Source organism: Convolutriloba macropyga, chromosome 5 (genome assembly GCF_964194025.1).
Source record: "Convolutriloba macropyga chromosome 5, txConMacr16.3, whole genome shotgun sequence".
NCBI lineage: Eukaryota > Metazoa > Xenacoelomorpha > Acoela > Convolutidae > Convolutriloba > Convolutriloba macropyga.
This window is the reverse complement of record NC_134472.1, coordinates 44,190,202-44,206,920: the sequence shown is the minus strand read 5'-3', so window position 1 is coordinate 44,206,920 and position 16,719 is coordinate 44,190,202. Positions and strand designations below refer to the sequence as shown.

At 37.6% G+C, this 16,719-nt stretch overlaps 1 protein-coding gene across 2 annotated transcripts in view; it reads right to left on the bottom strand.

The window, feature by feature from the left end:
• LOC142340025 (prolyl 4-hydroxylase subunit alpha-1-like) overlaps positions 1-12,601 on the bottom strand; it is a 29,326-nt gene extending 16,725 nt beyond the window's left edge. Inside the window, exons 1-2 of one of the 2 annotated variants that reach the window (XM_075390423.1) lie at positions 12,449-12,601; positions 2,407-2,914 (exon numbers count right to left, since the gene is read on the bottom strand). In XM_075390423.1, coding sequence (XP_075246538.1) covers positions 2,407-2,914; positions 12,449-12,478 — 538 coding nt within the window. In that variant the 5' untranslated portion in view covers positions 12,479-12,601. Of the gene's footprint in view, positions 1-2,406; positions 2,915-11,909; positions 11,931-12,448 lie in introns of those variants that run through there. The other variant, XM_075390424.1, reaches the window with a different exon arrangement.
• Between the last annotated feature and the right edge of the window lie 4,118 nt (positions 12,602-16,719).

The following is a 16,719-nucleotide window of genomic DNA, read 5'->3' as shown; positions in this document are numbered from 1 at the left end:
GGCTGTACAAAGAAGCTACTGGGAAGTCCAAGATGATCTACATGGGATTGAGAACTGGATAATCCAAAATAAAATGGAGCTGGCAATAGACAAGTGTGCGTATCTGAATTTCAGAGGTAGAGACCAACAGTACAAATTGATGGGAAAAGATTTCGCGAAATCCACGACTGTCAAAGATCTTGGTATTCGCGTGGCGGCTGATGTATCGTGGAAACAACATATTGAAGAAAGAATGAAGAAAGCAAATAAAGTTCTGTACATGCTTAAGCGAAATGTTGCAACTAAAGTAAACACGTTTGGGAAATTGGGATTATATAAGTCCTTAATTTTGTCGGTATTGCTGTATGGTTTCACGTGCTTGACTGCAGGAAGAATTGAAATTCAAATTCTGGACAAGTTTCAGTTTCAAAATAAGGTAGTCAAATGGATAACGGGAAATAAACATACAGAATACAAAAGCCAGCTTCGACTATTAAACACATTGCCATTACCAATGTTTATCCAACTTAACGATCTATTGCTGGTTTCAAAAGCTTTGAATGAAGAGAATAGCAGCATCGAGCTACCTGAAGTACATACGAAGGAAACAAGGAACAACGAAATTTTAAAATGACGAAAACTCGAACAGAGAAAGCGCGCAGCGAATTCACCTTTAAAACCTGTCGAATTGCAAACCGCCTAGAAAATTTAATAAATTTAAGGGAACCATCTGGACTGAAAAACCGAATATTACGTACAGTGTAGAAATTTTTCATGAAGAAATTTTCTGAGCGAAATATTTGCACTTGGCAATTGTTCTGCGATTGTCAAAACTGTAGAAGCTATTGGACATTATTTTAATTTGATGACTGGGACTTTAGACCCTTCAGCACAGCTGTAAATCCCCAACAACAACAACAACAACAACAACAACAACAACAACAACAACAACTGCTCTTTAAACACGCGTGATAAATAGAAGATTAAACCGACGCCTCGTGGTCAATTAATTAAGCTTTAAATAAATCATTATAAATCATTATGTTGAAGAAAAAGATATAGTCTTAACAATCTTTTTGGATTTAGCGAAAACTTTTAACTCAATATCCTTGGACATTTTTATTCAAAAAATTGAAAAATATGCTTTTGGAGAAAACGCAAGAGTCTTATTGAATTCGTTTCTAATTAACAGGAAACAGTGTGTTAGAAACGGATTAGTTGAATCCGACTGGACAATTATAAATCATGGTGTTCCACAAGGTACTGTACTAGGACCACTAGTATTCATACTTTATGTAAATGACTTCGGTGAGGAAATAGGGAAAAGTTCGAAAGTTTTACAATTTGCAGATGACACAGCAATTTTATGTCATGAAAAAAAAATGAACAGTGCTTAGAAGCAAAGGCTAAAAAAATATTGATGGAAACTGAACAATATATGAAACAATACAAGTTAACTCTAAATGAAGGGAAAACAGAAATAATGGTTTTCAAAAATGAGAAGTTACCAACTGTCAATTGCGTTGAATTTAATAGTCATTCATTGAAACCAACAGATGAAGTCAGATACTTAGGTGTTATTTTTGACAAAGAGTTGACATACCAAAAACAACTTAATAATGTGATCAGTAAAATGGCTTTAGCTATCAGATCAATTTATTTGGTACGCAATCAAATACCTTTAAAGGCTCGAATAAATCTCTTTAGATCACTTGTTTTATCGCATTTAGAATTTAGTGCAATATTTTTTCAAAGTTTGCCGTCCTACTCAGTTGACAGAATAAACAAACAAATTAGATGGGGCATAAAAGTTTGCTTTTTTCGAACAAAATATGACAGTGCTCATAAACTACTTCTTGAAAATAAAATACTTCCCGCAGAACTTCAAATAGCAAAAACTTCATTAATTAGACTTTTCGATATTGTCAAACAAACAAACATACAAGACCAAAAAAAATCAGAGTAATCGGAGACGTTGAAATTAAAGTTAATAATCGTACATATGATTTTTCTATCACAACAAAATGTAAATCAAAATGGAGTCAAAATTCAATTATAAGAAACTTTGTTCGGAAATGGAATAAACTTCCAAGAGCTCTAAGAAAGGAAAAATCAAAGAAAAAATTTAAAAAAGAATTAAAGGAAGAGATGCAAAAAAGACACAAACGAGTTCCAATGGACAAAAAAATTGAGGGCTTTAAAAGTTTATTTTTATAAAATAATTTACGAGAACTAGAAACTGAACCTCAGTTTTTTATTATTATTATTATGTTTAGTTATTCAAGGGAAAGATGTAGTATGTTTGATTTATAATATTACAACATGTAACTTTAACCTTGGGGTTATTCGAATTTACATGTTTGAGATTTAAAAAAAATGAATGCTACATTGTACAAACAGAAAATATTGTTAAACACATTCGCTTACCCAGATCGTAGATATCCCTCGCAGTAAATTGAAGATTAGAGTTATATTCCCTTATGACACCTTTAGTTAAGTTGTCTGAGGGGAAGCCATAAGTGTCCTGAAGTCGCAAAAGACCTGACATAGCTTCTTCGACCAGAAACTCGTGAGATTTCAGCTCTGCCATCAGGTTACCGATAGTTTCATTTATCATTTTCAGACCAATTCGAGAGCTGATACTTTTCCATTTGTCGTGGAACCGCTTGATAATTAGCACTTGATCTGTTGGGTGCTTCAAATTTTCTTCATGGTCAAAATACGAATCATCAGTCTCGTTCAAAATATTAACAAGGTTTATAATCTCATTGTTGCCTTTTATTTGTGCAATTTTCTGCTGTATTGACTGCAGCTGATGGACAACAATATCCAATTTGTTTTCGAGGCTTCTGTCGGCCTGGAAGATGTCCCTCAGCCGACCCATCGCACTGGCTACATTTGTGCTGCATTGGTATCTACTCCAAAGAACAATAATCTGAAACATAACTAACTAACGTCGGGCGAATTGCTCTCAAACGACCAGTTGTTTCGACCGGTTTGTTTCCGAGGTAATCTAGCATGGGTGGATGAGCGAGGTGTGTGAGTGGGTGGGTGGGGGCGGGGCGTGCGCGGGTTAGAAGGGTCAAGCGATGGGGGATAGGGTTGGGAGGCCTGGACGAGAGGGGGTCAAATCGTCAGGAAGAGGAGGGTGGACCAGGTGTTGGGACCTTTGTTCGAGGGTAATTAAAATTATGCATTCGCGATACCCAATAATAAAATTAGTTTTAATGTGTACTTTGTTCATATAACTGAAAAAAATCTTGGCGAGTGCTGATTAATTTCAAGCCTTTCTTTTGTACTTAACCATCTTTTTTGCGGTTTTGTATCCAACATATACAATACTTTTTGTACAAAGTTTCTATAAATCGCTTCAGTGTCATTAACTTAGATTGGTTGCCGCACTGGTCTAATATCTTCCACTGGAAAGCTGTTTTATCACCGTTGCACTCAATTGCATGTATTACCATCGGTGAGTCGGCCTTGGCATGCTCTGCAACCCTTGTGGCAATATTGTAATATCCGTGCACTGTGTACGGTTATGGGTTGGGGTTTTTTTAAGCACTCGGTGTTACTGATGCAAATCCTCTAAGTCAAGACTTGAATTTAATTATGAAGATGTAAATATTCAAACGGTTCAAAATAGAGTTAGAATTATTGATTGGAAATACAATAAGTTTCAAAAGATGAGGTGTAAAGCTATTAAGAGAAAGGCAGCTCAATTATATGAGGTTTAGTTTTGAATATGGTCTTTGGTTTCGGTCCTAGCAATGGTTGATTAATCTTAGGTTATTTTTACCCATTTTCTTTAATCTCTTTGGGATTTTCTCATAGTTATTTTCTACCGCACGGGTCCCTGTTAGTTAAACTAACAGATAACAGGTTTACCTGCCTGACGAACCCCGTCAAGAACAAACATTCCTTGACGTCTCCCGTCAAGATGAAATTCCGTGATGATTCCCATCATTATTTATGATGCTTTCTTTATATTGTTAAAATCCGGCTTACTCTTAGTAACCATCACTTTTTGTTCTCACATTTATTGTGAAAATTTCGAATTGTGCGTTCGCTGTGTATTTTGTGAGCGTCATACACTAGTTCTATTGTTTACTACACTGCCTCCCTCTTAGAAAATGTGAGTGTTCTGTTCATTCACAAGCAAGAGTTTCAAAGGTCCATTTTCGAGTTCATATATTCCTCTGCTTTTTCAATCCCGTACTTGTCGTAAATATTACGGGCCTCCTCATCTTCCATAATTTTTTAGCCTGAAGAATAATTTTGAACAGGTCCTCCCGACCACCCTTGTCCGGATGACAGAGCATTGCCAACATTTTGAAATATTTCAGGATAGTACTGGTTGTGGTCCCCTGTGGCAGGAATAGCAGCTCTTAAAAGTTCGGAGGCCGACTGAACGTGCACTGCGGGATGATCGCCTCCAGCCTGCTCTGGATGAACTGCTTTCAGATCTGCTCTGTTCTCACCCTAGTCTTTAGTTTTCTGATATCTATATCGGCACTCTCCAACTCCCGAGCTAAACAATCCCGCTCATCCACCAGAGCGATACATTCTCTTTTCTTTGTTTCGGCTACATTCGTAACCTCCGCCAACTCTTTCTTCAATATTTCCACCTGCCTCCTGCAGGACTCCCGCTGATTCCCAGCGTATTCAAGCAGTCGTTTGGTCTCAAGCAATTGATCGCTTAACCTTTGACTTTCAAGTTTTAACTGCCGGAGCTCCTCTACGAGCCGAGCCCCGGCAGTTCCCGGCATTTCGCTGTTGTCAATCTTCTTTTGCTGTTCCTCGATTCTCCGATGCATCCCATTTAACTCCATAACACTAATTGCGGCTGTATCCACTATATTGGGCAGTCGCAGCTGCGTCAATGGCACCACGTATCTTTTATTTGAGGTTACCCCAACAATCCGATTGACTTGGTGCCTGACTACCAACCTGACCTCGAACAACTTGGATAGATAGTAGCAACAATCGCCGACTTTTGTTTCTGCCATTCCTACATATCATACATTTAAATTAATCTAATGTGTCAATCTCAATTTCTGTCATATCTGGTACAGATTTAGCCTTTTTTGCTTTTATAACTATAATGTCTGTATTACCATAACACAGTTCAATTGTCCTTTTTCTTGTCAATTTTTGTTCCTTAGTACGTTGTTTTAGATGATGAAAATAACCTAGTTCTCCTTTGGGTTAATGGGTTGCAGTGCAAAAACAGGATTGGTGCCACTGCGTAGCATATCGATTGAAGGAAACACACCAACCAAACAAAATTTGATTTTAGATCCAATAAAAATAGTAATCAAACTGATGGTTACTTCCCTGGCCAAGTGCCAGACTTGTTTCACTTCACTGCCCAAGTATTCAAAAATCAGCAATTCATGCCACTGGTGATTGTCCTTCAAGTCCCTGTTGAAACACTCTAGAGTCTCATGCTCATATTAACCTCCTTGTCCCAGGAAAATATCTCTTCCTGTAGTCGTTTTTCTCGACTGCCTTAACCTTCGGGCCCTCATGTCATTGAAAAAACCTTCCATTGGCGCGGAAGTTGACCAATTGACGTTAATTCTGTAATTAGGCATATCATTGGGTTTATCAATTAGTTGTATTCTTCTGCCATATAATATCCATGACCCATTCTGCAATTCAAGAGCGTTTGGGTACATGGGGTTGCAATTATTTAGTGTGAAATTTCTACAGAGTACACTAGAAATAGGGTTCATGTATCTATTTCTTTCTGAACTGTTGTCAGAAGAAACCCTAATTGGTACTTCCTCGGTACAAAAATGGTTTTCGACAACATGTACAATAACTTTAGCGCATCTATTGACATAAAGAATTCCTACCACTCTTTCGGCGTGTGTGCGCAGAGTGTTTTGTTGATTTAGGAAAACTTGGTGTGAGTTTCCGTTAATTGGTTTTGTTAAAATCATAGCTCTGTGCAGTCTTTCTATGTGACAATTTAATAACTCTATTTGTTTCAGATTTTCAAACACAACTCGAAAATCCCACACAAAAAGTTGTTCGAGTTTTATGTCCCTGAGATTTGTCTCAGATATATCTGTTGGAGAAAAATTTTGTTCCGTGGCCGTCAACGTTTTCTTTGTGTAAAACAAATTTCTGTGGTTTGTTTCAAAAAGCTGAAAATTGTCTATCTGTTTTGTCCTGTTTTTCAACTGAACAACTAGATTTCTTTTTCTGTCTAATTTGCTCGTCAAGTTCTTTTTGTTCCCAGCGTGGACTATTTTTGCCGTTATCGAGTCCGAAAATTTAACTATCGTTAAGATATTTGATTTTTGGTCTCGGTCATACAAATGCTCTTGTTTCAGAGGGTCTTTAAAATATAACCAAGTTCCCTCATTTGCTTCCCTAGTTTCAATGAACAAGGTCGCCATGAAAATTTCAGCATTTATCATGATATTACTATTCTGTGTTTCACCTTTTGGATTGATCCACTCCATGGGGTAGACATAATTCACTCCTTTTTCATCTCCGCCTTTCATGAATGTTTTTGATACCTTCTGACCAGACTCTGCGCCGGTTCGGTCAACATTCATCTCATTAAGGACTTCTTTAGGAGCATTGAATTCAAAGTCACCAAGACCCGGTAATCGCGCTTTGTGTCCCTGTCATAGGCTTTTGGCAGACTGATTCTTTTATTGGTTAAAACGTTGGAGTTATTTGTGATTTTTCGTTTAAGTAGGTTCCGTCGTCATACCAAACACTTTTTTTCAGCACAGTTACCGTATATGCATCCCTTTACATGCACTATTTTAGTTTAGTCCTGCTGCTCGTGGCGTAGATGAGTCCTCCTTTTGCTGACCTGCTCCTCATTTACATGTGACGTTTCGCATTTCGTCGGTTCCGTCATGGTAAAAATTTTTTCGTCTGCAGAAAGTTCTCAAAATCATACCCCACAATCTCCAAGGATTGTGAAAAACCTACTATGCTAACCAATTGGAAAGTTTTCCAGTTCAGCTGCACGTTCCAATGTGCCTTCCTCTGCATTTTGTCGTATCAACTTTTTTAAAAAAAATACACAATTAACAAATTTTTCACCTGAATCGTTAACCTTGAATAAAAAATAGTCTTTGAGTTTCAGTGGCCTTGTTATTCCCGACGCACTTCTTGTTTGATATCATCGTTCGGTAACTTTTTGCGAAGTAGAAGTCGTGCTTCTATTTGGAAATTCTTCGCCTTCACTCCTTTCGGATGTTGCCAACAGGCTATCCCGCCTCCGCTGTGTGGCTACTTTAGGCGCAGGTATCTTTGTGCTTCTGCTTTTGTTGCTTGTGTTAGTATTTGTTGATCCTCTTGTACTCCCACCCATTGGTGTTTCAAACATTACCTCCTTGACTGTCTCATTGTGATTTTCAGTACTATGATTAATTTGACTATTATTCCATTCAGGATTAACTTCTCTTCTTCCTGTGTCATTCAATTTTGGAGTGACTACTTGTATTTCCACAAAAATCTTTTTCCTCAGTAAACTCATTTTGGGATATTCTCGGTTCTTTCTTTGCCTTCTTAGGTTCGTTTTTATCAGTGGTAGCACTTCTACTGTTAAAACGTTTGAGTCAATCGTAGTGGACCTTTTGTTGTTTATTCGTTTTCACATCCTCAATAAAAAGTTTAGATCGTTGATTATTTCAGGTATTACTTGCGGTCCACTTTAAAAAGATTTAAATTTCTCTGTCTGGCCAGTTTTCCTTGTGGGGTTGAACACCATTACTAAAACAATTACTTCATATTGTGGTCCAAATGTGCTACAGTCATAGTAGGTTTTTTGTCTTTCTTACTCCACATCCATGCTTTCCCGAACCAGTTCATGGCTGGTCTGTAGTTCGTCTTTCAAGCAAACAACGTAATCAATCAAGGTCGGGTAGATTTTGGTTTGTATTGTTTGATACATACAATCAATCGGCAGCGCAGATGATCGTCCAAATGGGAGGTAAAAGGGGCTGTACTTGACAACAGAGTGAATTGGTGATCTGTACGCCATCATTACTAGCGGAAGGTAGTCGCTCCAGGTGTTGTGATGTTAACCCACATATTTTGCAAGACTCTCTTCGATTGTGCGATTGGTGCGCTCTATTATTGCGTTTCCTTGAGGATGATAAGCTGTTATTGATTTCCTGTTAATTCCCAGCCCTTTACACATGTTCTTGAAAAAAATCGACATAAAATTACTGCCCTTGTTGCTATGGAGATTTGCCCGACGACCAAACCTTGAAACCCATTTGTTTACAAAAGCCTTAGCTACCGTTGAAGCTTCTTGGTTGCTCATGGTAATTGCTTTGTACTAGTTTGTAAACTGATCTCCAATTAACAGAATGTATTTGTTTCCAGTTGACTCAGGTAAAGTACCCATAATGTCCAAGGCAACTTGCCAGAACGAAAAACTTGGTTTCTACGTTGTCAGGTTGTGTTTGTGTTTCTGGTGTGGAGACTTCTCTTGACAGCATACTTCGCAAAAACTTACCCACCCGTGAACATCTCTTTTCATCCCGGGCCAGTAAAATCGTTCTCGAACCAGATCAAATGCTTGGCCATACGAAAATGTCCGCAATGTTCATAATGGAAAGGTAGAATTTCTTTTAAGAGTGATCGCTGAATGACTATTTGTGTTATTTTGTTAATTTCGTGAATACGTTTCTGTCTCTTGATTAGATCAATTTCAATTTGTAAGTTTCTGAAATCAGTCCAGTTTCCACAGTTCCCTAGAGGCTCCTGCCATGTTTTTTTTGAGGGCGTCTCCCATTTTCAATCCAGTTTCTTAGTATAATGAGGTCGGCTGCATTTTTCTGATGTTCAACTAGTTGTTCAACAAATTTCCCTAGTCCATTGGTCCAGATATATTTGTCTTCCGTATTTACTTGGTTCACTTTATCGCAGTCTCTGACTTGGTCTTCAGTCTGTGGAACTCTCGACAGACAGTCGGCGTGAAGGATCTTTTTTCCGGCTGCGTGTTTGATTTCAAAATCAAACTGTCCAAGCTTTTCTATCCATCTGGCCAATAATCCGTCTGGTTCTCTAAAACTATATAACCACGTGATGGCCTTATGAATAACTCTTTCACCCCAATGTTGTCTTTGGGTAATAATTGCGCCAATGCCAAACAGAAGGGTGTCGGTGGTTAGCGTATAGGGATCCATGTCATTCGGATAACCCAATATTGGTGCTTTCTGTAGTGCTTGTTTTAGTTGCTCAACTGCTGATTCAAACTCTTTGCTCCAAGGAAAACGATCTTTTTTGTTTAATAGCTTATGAAGTTGCTCTGGTATTTTTCCTAAATCTTGTATGAATCTTCTGCAAAAACCAACTAGTCCTAATATTGCTCTCAATTCTTTTGTTGTTCGTGGGCTTTTCATTTTACTGACTGTCACTATCTCATTAAGGACTTCTTTAGGAGCATTGAATTCAAATTAACCAAGACCCGGTAACCGCGCTTTGTGTTCCTGCCATAGGTTTTGGCAGACTGATTCTTTTATTCGGCTTTTCATTTTACTGACTGCTGCTACTTTCTCGGGATTCAATTCTACGCCTTGATTTAATTCAATGTGTCACAGGAAATGAATTTTTTCCTAGAAATACCTACATGTTGAGCCTTTTATTTTCTATCCAGCGTCTTTAAGTCGTCCAAGAACGAGATCTAGACGGTTGAGATGCTCCTCCAAGGATCTATTGAAGATGATTATGTCATCCAGGTATACTAAAGCCACTTCATAGTAGAGTCCCGCCATGATCAATATCATTAAATTTTGGAAAGTTCCTGGCGCTGACGCCAAACCCATGGGTAGTCTCTTCCACTTATATATATATATATATATATATATATATATATATATATATATATATATATATATGTATATATATATATGTATATATATATATATATATATATATATATATATATATACAAGTGGAGGAGACTACCCATGGGTTTGGCGTCAGTGCCAGGAACTTTCCAAAATTTAATGGAATTGATCATGCCGGGACTCTACTATGAAGTGGCTTTAGTATACCTGGATGACATAATCATCTTCAATAGATCTCTGGAGGAGCATCTCAACGTTCTAGATCTCGTACTTGGACGACTTAAAGACGCTGGATTGAAAATAAAAGGCTCAACATGTAGGTATTTCTAGGAAAAAATTCATTTCCAGGGACACATTGTATCAAATCAAGGCGTAGAATTGGATCCGGAGAAAGTAGCGGCAGTCAGTAAAATGAAAAGCCCTATAAAACAATCAGTCTGCCAAAACCTATGGCAGGGACACAAAGCGCGGTTACCGGGTCTTGGTGACTTTGAATTCAATGCTCCTATGAAGTCCTTAATGAGATAGTGGATATATATATATATATATATATATATATATATATATATATATATATATGTACAAGCAAAATTATATATATATATATATATATATATATATATATATATATATATCGTGTCCGGACAAAACACTCGAAGACAAAACAGTCCCAGACAAAACAGTCCCAAATTGCAAAAAATTTCCAGACAAAATAGTCCCAGACAAAACAGTACGAAGAAAACAGACAAAAAAGTCCCAGACAAAACAGTCCCAAATTGCAAAAAATTTCCAGACAAAATAGTCCCAGAAAAAACAGTCCGAAGAATACAGACAAAAAATTCCCAGACAAAATAGTCCCAAATAAATTGTTCAAACAATTGTAAATATACTCTACAAACAATTAACAATTATACTTTTTGAGTTAAACTTGTGAATGCAATATTTTTAATTGATATGAATTAGGATCAAACCAAAAACTTGTGTCAAAACACGTTATTTGGCGAGAATTATGTCGTAATCAGCTTAATATTTGTTCAAGGAAATACAATCATATGAATAACTTAAGGGTTTTCTTTTTTTTAATTGATGTGCGTATGTTTAACTCTATATTTAGTTCGGACTATTTTGCCTGGGACTGTTTTGTCTGTTAAGTTGGGACTGTTTTGTCAAGGAATATTTTGCTATTTGGGACTGTTTTGTCCGGGACTGTTTTGTCTGGGACTGTTTTGTCTGTTCACCATAAATAAATATGCTTTGTTTTTTTTTATTTTGTTCCGTTTTAATATATTTTATTTTGGAGAGAGCCTTTTGAGCCACGTTTTTATTACCTAGTGCTCTGCTCACTTCTCTTATATTTATTTGTATGTTACTCCGCCGTAGCCGATCCCAGCCCGAACGAGAAAGTAGGGAAACACCCCCAGAAAACACAGGAAATTCTCAAAAGTTGTTTTTCTGAATCAACATGATAATTTTCCAACATTTCTTTATTATTATCACTATCATCCCAAAATATTGCTCTTAAAAGCCCCTTTGATCACACTATGGTGCGCTCAAACGCCCTCTGACTCTGATCAGACCATCCCCAGACTGAAGTGACCTCTGATCAAACTTTTGTGCGCTCGGAAAGGGGCCTATGATCAGACCGTTACCATGCGGATGTGACCTCTGATCAGATCATCCGGAGACCGAAGTGACTTCTGATTATTCTGAAGTGCGCTCTAAAGTGAGCTCTGATCAGACTATCCCAGATGGAAAATATCTCCGATCAGACCATCCCGAGACCGAAGTGACTTCTGATCATACTTAATTGCGCTCGCACCAAAACTCAGACCCTGTAATTTTGGTCTGGAAACACACCGTGTGCGTTGGACTTGGGTCTGATCAGAGATCACTTCCGGATGGGACCTAAACCTCGGGAAATATAGTTTTCATGAGATATCAATGATAGCAATACTGAGCATCAGCAAATCAAAAGGAAACAAAGTTCCGCCGATTCACTGAAATAATTTTTAAATTTTCGGTTCATTTTTTTTCACATTTACCTGATCACAGAAAAAGAAAAAGAAGTAAATTGTAATATCCCCATATATAAATACAAACCATTCAATGGAAAAAACAAGGAATATATCTGTTATCTGCGTAACATGAAGAAAGAGATAAAACTTATGCTCGAGTATAAACTAATGTAGAGAAGGAATAAGCACGCAATGTCTGCGGTGAAATATAACTGAAAACTGAAAATTTCAGATTGTGTTTTGTTAACTCAAGGCGTTTAACCCTAATATATTACATCTAATAGAGATCAAATCAAAACAAATCATTTTCTAGATATAACACGCATTAATTTAGTACAATAATCAATTTAAAAGAAGGCGAGATTTTTTTTCAAATCAGAACTTTAAGCCTCAACAGTTTCTCGAGAAATAACAAATTCGAAAATTTCTCTATATAACGATCGATTTAGTTTCTCGAGGGCTAATGATATTACTTTAATCTCTCAGCAAAGGCCAACACCCGGTCAAAATTTGGGCTTAACAAAAGGTTGGGCTGATATAAACCTGAACCCCAAATAAATTTGGAGGGTTGGAACAAAAAACTGAAAACTAATACAAATAAACTATAGGAAATAATTTACTTACTAATGGAGGTAAAAAACGTATTCCAAACATAATGCTGCTTTGTGTTAACTTCAATGTAGAGAAAGCAGTTGCTTAAATTAGGACTGCGCTCAGTTTTTTTACGCTGACTCACTGGACGTGAAAGCGAGAAAAAGCATCACTGCTTAAATAAAATTGCCAGGCATTTAATATGATTTTAGGTTTCACGTGAAAATGCAATAAAGCACGTTGTGTAATGTACCATTTATAGAGGCAGGGGCAACTAATACTCTGTCTCCAATTTTGAACCTTGAAACCAGCAAACGTAAAGGTACGCCGGTTGTTCTATAAATGCACCATTTACAACAGTGTAAAAATCATCTCTACAAAACAAAGCCGGTGGAAAAAATAAATCTGTGTGTATTCTGCTTTTCCCTTTGCCCCCAATTACTAATTATGTGCTCTCATATAGCATGTTACCACGTAAGACAAATAGCACCTGCCCCTTGTAAGAGACCTATGACGTCGTAAAAGCACGTCGTCTACTTAACCTGGTGGTGGGGATCCGAAAAACAGCCAGCAGGGTCATGGGGTGGCATGTAGTTGTAGATTTGAGATTAGATAGAGGCAGGTATGCGGTTGGAGTACGTAGGTGGGGGAGTACGAGGTGGGGGAGTACGTAGGTGGGGGAGTAGGTAGGTGAGGGAGTAGGTAGGTGAGGGAGTACGTAGGTGGGGGAGTACGTAGGTGGGGGAGTACGTAGGTGGGGGAGTACGTAGGTGGGGGAGCAGGTAGGTGAGGGAGTAGGTACGTCGGATCTTAAGTGATGCCGCGGAGACAAAAGTCTACCGAAAATGACACTCAGATAGCAAAATGTATAGCAAATTCAACTCCTCAGCGACAAATGAAAAGCTATTTAGTTTTTGCCAGTCGACACATTTGTCTGAACATGGATGCATTTTCCACAGCAATATTGATTTTTTGAATCTATTCTGTTCCCCCCAGTGTTTTTTAAGCCCCCAGTTACAAATTATATGTTGTTATATAGCACGTTACTATGTAAAAAAAATCACGTGCGGCGGGGGGGGGGGGGGCTGTAAAAATATAAGCTAACTAACCGGGGGGGGGGGGGCAAAGCAGAATAGATCTGATTTTTTTATATTTCTTTTAGTGCGATCCCGGGCCGAGATTTGATCGAGTGTAAGCGGAAAAACCAGTAAGAACTGCGATGCTGAATGTGTTGTTGTATGTGAATGCGAGCTAGGATGAATGCGAGCTAAGGGTTATGCTGAATGTGATGCGAGCTAAGTTTTAGGCGCTGAATGTGCTGAATAAAAATGTTTTCAGCAATTGCCAGCTCATTGTTACCAAAAATTTAGCACATTTTCCAAAAAAACCCTCTTAGTTAATTTCAGCGTATTTCTTAAATTTCTTACATAAGTTCAGCACTTCAAAAAAAATAAATTTTCAGCGATTTGAACTTAAAAATTTTACAAGCAATTTTAATCAACACCTGTTGCGATAATAGCAGTTAAATAAACTGCCAGTGTAATAAATTTTAATGCCCGATCGACACTGGAAAAAAAACTTCAGCATTAGACTACGAGTTTGTCACACTCTTTTATCGCCACTGTTACTAAGTAAACAGTGGCGATAAAAGAGTGGTGATAAACTCGTAGTCTAATGATGGAAACAGTTTGATAAACTTGTGGTCTAAAAAAACTTGTGTGGTGTGTGTGGTGTGTGTGGTGTGTTGTGTGTGTATGTGGTGTGTGTGGTGTGTGTGTGGTGTGTGTGATGTGTGTGTGATGTGTGTGTGGTGTGTGTGTTTGTGTGTGTGTGGTGTGTTTGTGGTGTGTGTGTGTGTGATGTGTGTGTGTTTTTTGGTATGTGTGTGTGATGTGTGTGTGGTGTGTGTGTGAGTGGTGTGTCTGTGTGTGGTGTGTGTGTGTGTGGCATGTGTGTGGTGTGTGTGGTGTGTGTGTGTGTGTGTGTGTGGAGTGTGTGGTGTGTGTTGTGTGTGTGGTGTGTGGTGTGGGTAGTGCGCGTCTGGTCTCTGTGTGTTGTGTGTGTGTGTGTGTGTGTGTGTGTGGCGTGTGTGTGTGGTGTGTGTGTGTGTGTGTGTGTGGTGTGTGTGGTGTGCGTTGGTGTGTTTGGGCGTGTGTGTGCGTGTGTGTATGTGAGTGCTTGCGTGCGTGCGTGCGTGTGCCTGTGTGTGTGTGTGTGTGGGTGTATGTGTTTGTGTGTGTGTGTGTGTGTGTGTGTGTGTGTGTGTGTGTGTGCGTGCGCGTTTGTTTGTGTGTGTGTGTGTGTGTGTGTGTGTGTGTGTGTGCGTGGGTGCGTGTGTACCTGTGTGCGTACGTGTGCGTGCGTTTGCGTGCGTGTATGTGAGTGTGTGTGTGTATGTGTCTGTGTGTATGTGTGTGGGGGAGGGGGGCTTATGAGGACAAAACAAAAAATTTAATTGTTCACAAAAAATAGAATTGAAAAACCAATAAAATTGTGTTCAATTTTGAAGTGATCGCAACAGGTTTTGATTTATAAAAATACCACACGTTTGTTATCGCCCTTGAAGTTATCATAACTTCTCGGTGGCGATAACAACCGTGTGGTAATATTCATTATTGATTACCGTGGTTTATAATGTACTCTTTTGCAATTCTGAAGAGTCACTCACCAATCGAAAAAATACATTGCTTTATTAGATTGACTATTTATGTTTTTGGAAAGGAGAACAACTAAAAAAATCACATTTACCTCAAGGCTAACACAAGGAAGACAATAACAATTAACCTACCCGGATTCAATCAATCAAGTAATGTGGCCAAATACTTCTGCGGCGAAAACTGCTTTACCCTAAAAGTTGATAAAACTCTTAAGTCTTTTGGCAATTTTCCAACTGTTTATTAAATTCAACCGCTCTAGTACAATGTTGTTTAGTCTTGCTTTGGTGTTGCGTCTGTATGTATAAAAGCTGAGAAAAATTTTTAATAAACAAATGTTTAAAAAATTTAGATTTATGAGATTACATTTGCTCGACCCTTGAAAAGTCCATGCTCGACAGGCGCTGAAAAAAATATTTCATTTATCCACTGACTGTGTTGACAATTGTTGAAATAAATCTGAAGTGTGTTGAAATTTCAGCACATTGGGCGGATAATGACGTAAGATTTATCAGGTTAAAAAACATTCTTTCAGCGGCTGGCAGCATGTTTCTTACATAATATTTAGTAAAAATCTTGAGCCGCGAGACTGCTTGAGAATTTTAATTGCATGTGCGAGTCAATGCTCGACCCCATCGATAAGTCATCAGCATAAAACATTGCTTCAATGATTTCCTGTTTTAACTCATAAAATAGGTCTTCATAAACTTTGATTGCCTTTTGGATGCATTTTGAAGAATTGTAAAGGAACACAAATAACTCAAAGAAAAAAATGTAACGTTAAATGCCGAGAATGGAATATGTTTTTTTAAGGAATAAGTTTTTGACATAGGAATATGCCACTTTTTAAGGAATATGTTTTTGACAAAATCAATTTCGAGTGAACTCTAAATTGATTTTGAAATTGGTTGACATAATTATAAAATATTTTCAATATGCTAAAAAGGTATTGAGTTTTGCTTTATTCGATGATGCAATTAATTTCGTATTTTAAATATACGTTTCTCATATTAACGTTTTCTAATTTTTTTCTGCCATGAAGGGAATAAATCCAACTAAAATTTTTGGGTTTTGGTCCCCTTCGTTTATAGCGTGCATATCATTTCAATTAAATTATTAACGGTTGCATGGATATAAGGGCTTCAAAATTATTTCTGTGAAAAAATATCATCAGAGCTGGCTGCATCTTCTTGAACAATTTGGATACATCTTTCCAAATCTAGGAGTGTTCAAATAAAAACAGAGATTTACCTCAACATCTACATAATAACACAGACAGGTTCGCTCTCCCATCGGTCTCATTGAGTTCAACCATTGAGTTCCCGCACAAGTTCAGAGTGGTCTAGGAAGCCGATATAACAGAAATTTTGCCTTATTTCACCAAAATTTTATAGTTGTGCAATAATGAAGTTTTTTCTAGATTGTTTGTGTAAAGCAACAATAGTTGCTTTTTGAAGGAAAATGAACCAATTGTGTCAGTAAACTGTGGCCATATGCAGTTAATTGCAAAATTGCCATAAAAAGTTGAAAAAATTTATAAAATGAGTCAAAAGATCTATAAAATGTAAATGTAACAAAAAGTTTGGTTAAACATTTAAATTTTTATAAATATCAATAATTTGTTCCTTAAATTAATAGTAGAAATTACTT